Source organism: Myotis davidii, unplaced genomic scaffold, assembly GCF_000327345.1.
Source record: "Myotis davidii unplaced genomic scaffold, ASM32734v1 scaffold546, whole genome shotgun sequence".
In the NCBI taxonomy this organism is placed as follows: domain Eukaryota; kingdom Metazoa; phylum Chordata; class Mammalia; order Chiroptera; family Vespertilionidae; genus Myotis; species Myotis davidii.
Window position 1 is genome coordinate 207,467 of NW_006297836.1, and position 10,221 is coordinate 217,687.

At 45.2% G+C, this 10,221-nt stretch overlaps 1 protein-coding gene across 1 annotated transcript in view; it reads right to left on the reverse strand.

The window, feature by feature from the left end:
* MPP1 (membrane protein, palmitoylated 1) overlaps positions 1 to 10,221 on the reverse strand; it is a 20,712-nt gene that overhangs the window by 7,721 nt on the left and 2,770 nt on the right. The window contains exons 3-6 of the mRNA XM_006773687.2: positions 9,868 to 9,953; positions 6,991 to 7,059; positions 4,520 to 4,716; positions 1,923 to 2,029 (exon numbers count right to left, since the gene is read on the reverse strand). Coding sequence (XP_006773750.1) covers positions 1,923 to 2,029; positions 4,520 to 4,716; positions 6,991 to 7,059; positions 9,868 to 9,953 — 459 coding nt within the window. The remainder of the gene's footprint in view (positions 1 to 1,922; positions 2,030 to 4,519; positions 4,717 to 6,990; positions 7,060 to 9,867; positions 9,954 to 10,221) is intronic.

Below are 10,221 nucleotides of genomic sequence, written 5' to 3' on the forward strand. Positions count from 1 at the left end.
CTATAGCTCTTGAGATCTCTAATTTCTGTATTGGGATATTCTTTGTACTTTATTTTATGGAGCGTATTAATATATAAGACTTGGCTATTGAGGATGGATCTCCAAACCATGGCATCACACCACTGAGTTAGTACATTGTTTCCAAGTCTCAACAAGAATACCTCATCATGAGGGAGTTCCAGGTACATTTCAAGTATGTTGTTGAATCTGTTCCCAGATAAAACTAATTGTAAATCTGAGCCCTCAAGCAAAATATTAAGCTATTAGTGTTTTTTAAATAGTAAAACAATATAGATGATGTATGATAGAATTGTGCATCTGAAACCTACATAATTTTATTAACCACTGTCACCCCAATAATTCAATTTTAAAAATTCCTTTAAAAAAAAAACATGGCCAATTTTGCTCAGTGGATAGAGCCTCAGCCTGTGGACAGAAAGGTCTTGGGTTTGATTCCCGTCAAGGGGCACGTATTTGGTCGCAGGCTTCTCCCCAGCCTGGGCCCGGTTTGGCTTGGGCAGGAGGCAACCAATCGATGTGTTTCTCTCGCATCGATATTTCTCTCTTTTCCTCTCTCTGCCACTCTCTCTAAAAATCAATGGAAAAATATCTTCAGGTGAGGATTTAAAATAAAGAATTAAAAATAAAGTGGATGTACCATTAAAAAAATAAAAAAGTGCTAATTATTCATTTGTTATCTACAATCTGCCTGAAAATCCGGTTATAATTTTAGTATATTCCCAACCATGGTAGGTTAAAAAACGAAGCCAGAATGAGATCTCAGGAAGACAAGCTATGCTCCGGGGGTGCCCAGCCCCTCCGGTTGGGGAAGCTGATGGGAATGGCACACTGAGAAGGGTCTGGAAGGCTGTTCAGTTGGTGACCTGAGGGGTGAGGGTGATGAGTAGGTGTGAAAAGGCCACTGACCTTCCTTAATATGGGGTGCCCCCCAAATGTATGCACACGCTGTGAATAATTATAAAGGCAGTGTTTATTAAAATACATTCCATTTTCAACACTGAGCTATCGGCTGTGAAAGTGTGGATACGTTTTTTTGGGACATGCTGTATGTACTGGCATTGCCTCAGAGAGCTTGGGGAGATGAATGTAATAAAAGAAAAGCAGAAGAGCCCTAGCTGGTTTGGCTCAGTGGACAGAGCATCGGCCTGCAGACTGAAGGGTCCTGAGTTTTATTCTGGTCAAGGGCATCTTCCTCATTTACACATGAAAAAATAAACAAAATTGAAACAAACTCATAGATACATAGAGAACAGACTGATGGTTGCTAGCGGGGAGAGGAATTGAGGGACTGTGTGAAAGAGGTAAAGGGATTAAGGTATAAATTGGGCCCTGGCTGGTGTGGCTCAGTTGGTTGGGCATCATCCCATGCACCACAAGGTTTCTGGTTCCATTCCCAGTCAGGGCACATGCCCGGGTTATCCCCAGTGGGGGTGTGCAGGAGGCAGCCAATCAATGATTCTCTCTTATCATTGATGCTTCTCTCTCACTCTCCCTCTCCCTTCCTCTCTGAAATCAATAAAAATATATTTTAAAAAAAGAAATAGTAAGAAAAGCAGAAGATGCCCTGGCTGGTTTCTCAATGGTTAGAGCACCGGCCTGTGGACGTAAGGGTCGTGAGTTTGATTCCTGGTCAAGAGCACATACCTTGGTTGTGGGTCTGATCCTCAGCCCCAGTTGTTCAGGAGGCAACCCATCAATGTCTCTCTCCCCACCCCGCCTCCTCTCTCCCTTCTACTCTGTCTGAAAATCAATGAAAAAAAAAATTCTCGGATGAGGATTAAAAAAAAAAAGCAGAAGAAATGGCATGCTTTTGGCATCACGTATGTTGCACTGAGCACCACGCCCCCTGCCCTTTGCCAGGAGCCCGCAGAGAGGAGCCCAGGAAGTTCAAGGACACTCACTTGCGCTGTGCTTGGCCAGGTACTTGTCTTTGTACTTCTTCTTCTTCCCGAAGGGACTGCAGCTCGGGGCTTCGCTTGGAGCAGACTGAGCCATACTCGCCACCCTCCTGGTAGGAAAGATGACCAAGGGTGTCAGCGGAGGCCCGTGGGAAAGCCCCAGGCTCGCTCCCTGGGTTGTGACAGAGCTGAGTGACGCCCTTCCCCGTCTCGCAAAACCTCCAGAGTGATCTGCCTTCTTCCTTCCCTTGGCATTTGCCCAAAACCTTCATGTTGTTCTTGAACCTCTCTCTCATACCCTCTGCCAGCTGCTCATTCTCTGTGAGTCTCTAACACTCATCCTCTCTCTCTCAGCCCCTCTCTTTTTATTTATTTTATTTTTTAATGTATTTTTATTGATTTCAGAGAGGAAGGGAGAGGGAGAGAGAAAGAGAAACATCAATGATGAGAGAGACCCATCATCTGGCATGAGCCCTGACTAGGAATCGAACCGTGACCTCCTGGTTCATAGGTCGATGTCAACCACTGAGCCACACTGGAAGGGCTTGCCCCCCACTTTCTGTCTCTCTCTGAGAACCCCCCTCAGTCTCTCAGCCTCTCTCAGTGTCTGTACGTGTCTCTCTCCTCTCCCCGTACTCCTCATCTCTCTCTCATAACCTACCCTTTCTCATCTTCAAGTTCTCATATCCTTGCTCTTTCTAAGCTGTCTCTGCCAGCAACCCTCACCCACTCTGTCTATCTCTCTCTTTCTCTCCTTTCTTCCCTCCCTTCACCCCCCATTCTCCTTCTCTCAGCCTCTCTCTTGTGTGTAGAAGGCTCTGGGTTTGTGGTGAGCAGCGTGGGGGAAGTGAGGAGAGAATCACATGAGCCGATGTGTCCGCTGTATTCTCGGTACCACACGGGGAGCTGGCTGCCTGGAGCCGGGGGCTCAGCAGAGAGGTGGAATGAGCCCAATTGCAAGGTCAGGCTGCGCTGACAGGAGGACGTGGTGGGGGTTCGCTCCCTCCCGGACACATTCCCATAGCCAGGTATTTGAACTCTCTAGAGGGCCCGGCTGGCGTGGCTCAATGAATGAGCGTCAACCTATGAACTAGGAGGTCACGGTTCAATTCTTGGTCAGAGCACATGCCTGGGTTGAGGGCTTGATCCTCAGTAGGGGGCGTGCAGGAGACAGCCAATTAATGGTTCTCTCTCATCATTGATGTTTCTCTCTCTCCCTCTGCCTTCCTCTCTGAAATCAATAAAACTATTTTTTTAAATAAATAACTCTCCTGAGAGGTGAGGGGTGGTGAGCCTTGGGAAGCCCTGGGAAGCCATCTGTGAACTGGTCTGGATGGCAGCTGGCGGGGGCCTGGGGCCCGGCCCCTGCCTCTGAGCTTATTTATGACCAAGCTGAGACACGGCAGCGCATGGGAGAAGCATGGTCTTTGCAATAATAGTGCTGGATTGCCTTAGCCAGTTTGGCTCAGTGGATAGAGTGTTGGCCTGCGGACAGAAGGGTCCCAGGTTCGATTTTGGTCAAGGGCACGTGCCCTGGCTGCAGGCTCAATCCCCCGTGTGGGGCATGCAGGAGGCAGGTGATCAATGATTCTCTCTCATCACTGTTGTTCCTTTCTCTCTCTCCCTCTCCCTTCCTCTCTGAAATCAATAAAATATATTTAAAAAAATAATAGTGCTGGATCAACCAGCTACGTATATGCGATAGAGGCTGATTCTCCCCTCATTTTCTATGCACTAGCAATTTGCATAAAGGACGAGTATTTAAAATGTGACTGTTTTCTGCAGGGCTCAGAAGATATCTTCTCAGAAAGGCGCTGGCCTGGGAGGCAGGAGACCAGGGAAGCGCCAGTCCCGGTGCTGCCACTTCCTTGTAGGAACAGGGAGAGCATTTGAGGAAACAGAGGCCCTCAGACAAATGAAGAGCTACTCGGGCTCCTTTAAAGGCCTGCCAGCCCGGCCAGTGTGGCTCAGTGGTTGAGCATCAACCTATGAACCAGGAGGTCACGGTTCCACTCCTCGTCAGGACACATGGCCAGGTTGCAGCTCCATCCCCAGTGTGGGAAGTGCAGGAGGCACCCGATCAATGATTCTCTCTCATCACTGATGTTTCTATCTCTCCCTTTCCCTTCCTCTCTGAAATCAATAAAAATATATATGTATATATTTTATATTTTTTATTGATTTTTTACTGAGAGGAAGGGAGAGAGATAGAGAGAAACATCGATGAGAGAGAAACATCGATCAGCTGCCTCCTGCACATCTCCCACTGGGGATGTGCCCGCAACCCAGGCACATGCCCTTGACCGGAATGAACCCGGGACCTTTCAGTCCGCAGGCCGATGCTCTATCCACTGAGCCAAACCGGTTTTGGCAATAAAAATATATTTAAAAATATATATTTTTAAAAAGTCCTGCTAGGTAAGCGTATCAACTCATTGTTACCCGTGCTCTTACCCATTATGCCAGGGAAGCTGGGAGATTGGCTTGGTTGAGAGAGAGAGACTACACGTAAGATGACAGGTTCGGGAAGCGAAAACATTACTGGTGACAGGTATGGGCCCATTCCACCCGCCAATCCCACCCGTGGGAAAGCAGCTCACCATTCCTGCAGCTCAGGAGAAGGGATCAGGCCTGCTGACTCCTTGGAGGAGCCTTCCACCCGCCCTTGCCACCAGTTACTGTCATCCTTGTTGATGATCTGGATAATGTCCCCCGTGGCAAACTTCAGTCCCGCCTCCTTGCAAGGAATCAGATTGTCCTTTTTGGGGTCATAGTCGAACTGCGCTCTCATGAACATCTGAAAGAGAAGGCAAGGGGCAGCTTCAGGAGAAACACCGGCATCAGCACGCGTAATAGAAAGTTCTGCTGTAAATAAGTAGGGTCAGGCCCTAGCTGGTTTGGCTCAGTGGAAGGGTCTGAAAAAATTGGGAGTATTGTTTTAGGAAGAAAAAAAAATCCTCCTTATGGGATTCAAATTATATGAGAAGATAATAGTGCAAACTATAAAAGGAAGTTACCATATACCCTGTTTGTCTTTCATTAAGAACTCCGAAGCAGTCCAGCTAGTGTTGCTCAGTGGGTGAGCATCTACCTAGGAACAAGGAGGCCAGTTGGGTTCCCGATCAGGGCATATGCCCGGGTTGCAGGCTCAATCCCCAGTGGGGGGCATGCAGGAGGCAGCTGATGGATGATTCTTTCTCATCATTGATGTTTCTATGTCTCTCTTCTCCCTCTATGAAATCAATAAAAATATATTTTTTAAAAAAAGAATAGATGGGGAGCTGAAGCGACTGTAACTGGTTACTGTGGTGTTTGTGGAGGGGTCAGACCTGAGCCCTCCAACAAGAAGGTATGAATTGCCTTTTTGAGTCAACGTGTTTGTGGTTATTGGTCTGAGTTGATGTCCCCTTGACCCACAATCCACTTCTATGCAGAAGTTGTCAGTTACAATGTATAGATAATATCTTCACTGCAGAATTATTTTATTTTTCTTTTCCTTTCCTTTTATTTTATTTTTTTGTTAATCCTCACCTGAGGATATTTTTCCATTGATTTTTAGGGGGAGTGGAAGAGAGAGGGAAAGACAGCAGCATTGATGTGAGAGAAACACACCGACTGGTTGCTGCCTGCACGGTTCCTGATCGGGGCCAGGGATCAAGCCTGCAACTGAGGTACATGCCCTTGACGGGAATCGAACCCAGGACCCATGAGTCCTCGGGCCGATGCTCAAACCACTGAGCCAAACCGGCTAGGGCCACAAAATTATTTATAAAGATGAACTACTGGAAACAACCTTATTTTCCAAGAATGGGGAATTTAGTTAAGTTATGGTCATCTACTGAATGTATGACCACATACCTACAAACATCAATTTGTAGAAGAATATTTAAACTCTTGAAAAATGCTGCTGATATAACATTAAATGAGAATATCAGTCAACAAAAACAATACCTAGCACACTTGACATTTTAAAAAAGTATTTATTTATACATAGAAAAAAAGACTGGAAGAAACTACTCCAGAATTTAATACCAGTTACCTTGGGTAGGAAAATTAGGGGTGCATATCTAAGCCAAAGAAAGAAGAAAAATAATAAAGAGCAGAAACAAATCAAACAGAAAATAGAGTTGAGAGGATCAACAAAGGCAAAAGCGGTTCTTTAAAGATTCATGAAATTAACAACCTAGCAAGGCCAATTAAGAAAAGAGAGAAGATACAATTTCCCAGCAGAGATCCCAGAGTTGTTTAAAAGGTTATACGATTTTATGAACAATTTCACACGAATACACTTGACAAATCACTGGAAAACACAATTTACCAGCCGTGACACAAGAAAATGAAAATACGAACACTGATATGTCTATTAAAGACCCCGAACTTGTCGTTGCAATAATCTGTAATAGAAACTTCAGAGTTGTTTTGAAAAAAAAAAAAAAACGAACCAACCAAACCAAACTCCTCCCACATTCATCTGTCAAGGCCCCGTCCGAACTATTTCTCTCTTCGATGGTAGGATTGGATATTTTTTCATGTTTCCTGCCATGTGTATTTTTCTTCCTAGGAATGATCTCTTCATTCTCTTCACCCATTTTCTTCTTGGGGTTGTGGAATAAGGAGATTATCCCTTCCTTTCGAATTCATTGCAAACAGGCAGCAAAGTACCAGCCCTGCCGGTGGGCAGAAAGAAGGCCTGTCTATTTGTAATGGATGCTACTTTAGTTCAGAGAGCACCAGGCAGCTACATCTGTAAGATATATAGAACTTAAAAGTTATGCCCGGCTGGCATGGCTCAGTGGTTGAGCGTCAACCTATGAACCGGAAGGTCACGGTTTGATTCCCTGTCAGGGCACATGCCCAGGTTGTGGGCTGGATCCCCAGTAGGGGGCGTGCAGGAGGCAGCCGATCCATGATTCTCTCTCATCATTGATGTTTCTATCTCTCTCTCCCTCTCCCTTCCTCTCTGAAGTCAATACAAAAAACACTTTTTATATTTTCAATACAATCATGTCATTTCAATCACATCTCAACACTGGGCCTGAATTCTGCCATCATCGCAACAGAGCAAACTCACCTGTAACGCAGGAAGACGGTTTTGCTGGTTGGGAATTACTTTTAATGAGATGATTCCTTTGGTTTCTTTCTATTGAAAAAGAAAAGGGTAATAAAATGTTAACTTGGATGATTTGGGTTTTATAAAGTCATTTCCCCCCTCAAAGTCCCATGTGTTTTTTCCCCAACAGCCATTTTTACTGCACACTTGGAAATTCTGTAGGACAATTCCTCCTTCAATTCTAGTGTCATGTGCCCCCAACCACTGTAACATGGAGACGCACAAAGAATAATATAGAAAAAGCTAATGATTTCTCCTCCTCCCCACACTCGACCACAAAGTGCCTAAGATGAATCCTGGCACACACATGTCCGAGGCTTTCTCTACACCAATAAAAACATTTACAAATACAGGGTGTCCCAAAACAATGTAGTATACACACTTTAACAGCTGATAACTCATCTTCACTCCTTTTCAGGTTTAACTGAAATAATGGGTGAAGCCAGACTAAGCTTTGAGCCAAGAAAGTTTATCGCTCAGCCAGCATGGTTCAACGGTTGAGTATTGACCTATAAACCAGGGCGCATGCCCGGGTTGTGGACTCGATCCCCAGTGGGGAGTGTGCAGGAGGCAGCTGATCAATGATTCTCTCTCCTCATTGATGTTTCTCTCCATCTCCCTTCCTCTCTGAAGTCAATAAAGATATATTTTTTTAAAAAGAGAAAGATAGTGAAATCTTGGATTGTAATCATGGATTTGTATTTTTCTTCTTTCAGTTCTGCCAGGTTTTGCTTCAAGTACTTTGGAGTTCTGTCGTTAGGGGCATGGGTCATTTCAAGAGGTAGGGTACGGCCTTAACTGGTTTGGCTCAGTAGATAGAGCATCGGCCTACAGACTGAAGGGTTCCAGGTTTGATTCTGGTCAAGGGCATGTACCTGGGTTGTGGGCACATCCCCAATAGAGGGTGTGCAGGAGGCAGCTGATTCATATATTTTTTAAAAAAAGAGCTAGGGTACGTATGGTCCCTGTTCTCCATCTTGGTTAGAAGCAGAAGTCTACACAAGAAGTTTTGATGAAAGCAAATTTTTTTATAACATAGGGGTCCTCAAACTTTTTAAACAGGGGGCCAGTTCACTGTCCCTCAGACCATTGGAGGGCCGGACTATAGTTTAAAGAAAAACTATGAACAAATTCCTATGCACACTGCACATATCTTATTTTGAAGTAAAAAAACAAAACGGGAACAAATACAATATTTGTATTTGCATGTGGCGTGCGGGCCGTCGTTTGAGGACCCTGTTTTAACATATTTTTATTGATTTCAGAGAGGAAGGGAGGGGGAGAGAGAGATAGAAACATCCATGATGAGAGAGAATCATGGATTGGCTGCCTCCTACAAGTCCCTCACTGGGGATCGAGCCCACAACCTGGGCATGTGCCCTTGACCGGAATCGAACCCAGGACCTTTCAGTTTGCAGGCAGATGCTCTATCCACTGAGCCAAACCGGCCAGGGCTGAAAGCAAATTCTTAAAAGCCATGTGATTGTGGGCAAGTTTCAGAACTCTCCAAGGTTCCGTTTCCTCATCTCTGTCTCAAGTGAGAAAACACATTTTGGTTTTCAAATGACACTTCCTTTCTGGGTTGCTGTTCTCTGATTCATTCCCAGGCAAGTACCCTAGCATCTCACTCCTAAGTGCCCAAGGTGTGGCTTCTGCTGCAGTGGCCAATTACACCCAACCACCCCTGGGTGGGTGGTTTTTAAAAAATCTTTACTGTTGAAAGTTATCACATATGGCCCCCTTTCCCCTCCATTGACCTCTTCTAGCTTGTCCCCACCCCCCGCCCCGGGCCTTCACCACCCTATTGTCTGAGTCCCCCGTGGGTGTTTTAATGCTTTGGTTACAGGAATGATCTCTGGTGTGTGCAGAGGTGGAGGAAGATGGTGAAGAATCTGGAGGGGCCCATAGGACAGGCAGCACATACACCAAGTACAATGCCTGGCACATAGTAAGTGCTCAACAAATATTGACCTAATCTAAAGGGCACACTCAACTTTTCATTAGAATATCCCATTTGCTCTTCATAATAAATCTGTGACATAAGAAGAGGAGTTACTGCTCTAACCGGTTTGGCTCAGTGGATAGAGCGTTGGCCTGCGGACTGAAAGGTCCCAGGTTCGGTTCTGGTCAAGGGCATGTACCTTGGTTGTGGGCACATCCCCAGTAGGGAGTGTGCAGGAGGCAGCTGATCGATGTTTCTAACTCTCTATCCCTTTCCCTTCCTCTCTGTAAAAAATCAATAAAAAAATAAAACATAAAAATAAAATAAATTCTTTAAAAAAGAAGAAGAAGAAGAAGGAGTTACTATCTTTGTTTTACAGACGACTTAGAGAAGTTAATTCACTTGCTCAAAATCATAGGGCTGGCCGAAACTGGTTTGGCTCAGTGGACAGAGCGTCGGCCTGCGGACTGAAAAGTCCCCGGTTCGGTTCCGGTTAGGGGCATGTACCTGGGTTGCGGGCACGTCCCCAGTGGGGAGTGTGCAGGAGGCAGCTGATCGATGTTTCTCTCTCATCGATGTTTCTGACTCTCTGTCTCTCTCCCTTCCTCTCTGTAAAAAATCAATAAAATATATTTTTAAAAAAATCATAGGGCTAGAATAAAGTAGGGCAGGGATTCTGAGCTGCCATTACAGACCACGGCCTTTTGCCACCCAGGCCAATGTTCTCTCTAGACAGATGCTCTGTGCTCTTTGCCTTGTTTGAGAAGTGAAACTCTCATTTCTTGCACAGAATAAAGATTGCCAACAGTAATCATTTCCTCCACAAGATACAAATACTTTGACAGGAAAATGAGGCACAGTGACACCGATGAAGACAATGACATAGAAATACTCACCATCGCCTTCTGCAGCTGATCTACCGAGTGATTGGTCACGTTTGTGCCATTGATTTCTAGGATCTCATCCCCCACGTGAAGGGAGCCTGCCATGAAATGAAAAAAACCAGTCCACAAAAGAATAAATGTTCAACTCTGTAAAGTATATGATGGTCTAACGCTATGCTGCATACCTGAAACTAACATAAAATAATATCAAATGTAAATTGTAATTGAAAAAAAATTTTGTGAAGAATAAATGTTCAGCCCGGCTGGTGTGGCTCAGTGGTTGAGCATCTACCTATGAACCAGGAGGTCACAGTTCCATTCCCGGTCAGGGCACATGCTCAGGTTGTGGGCTCAATCTCCAGTGGG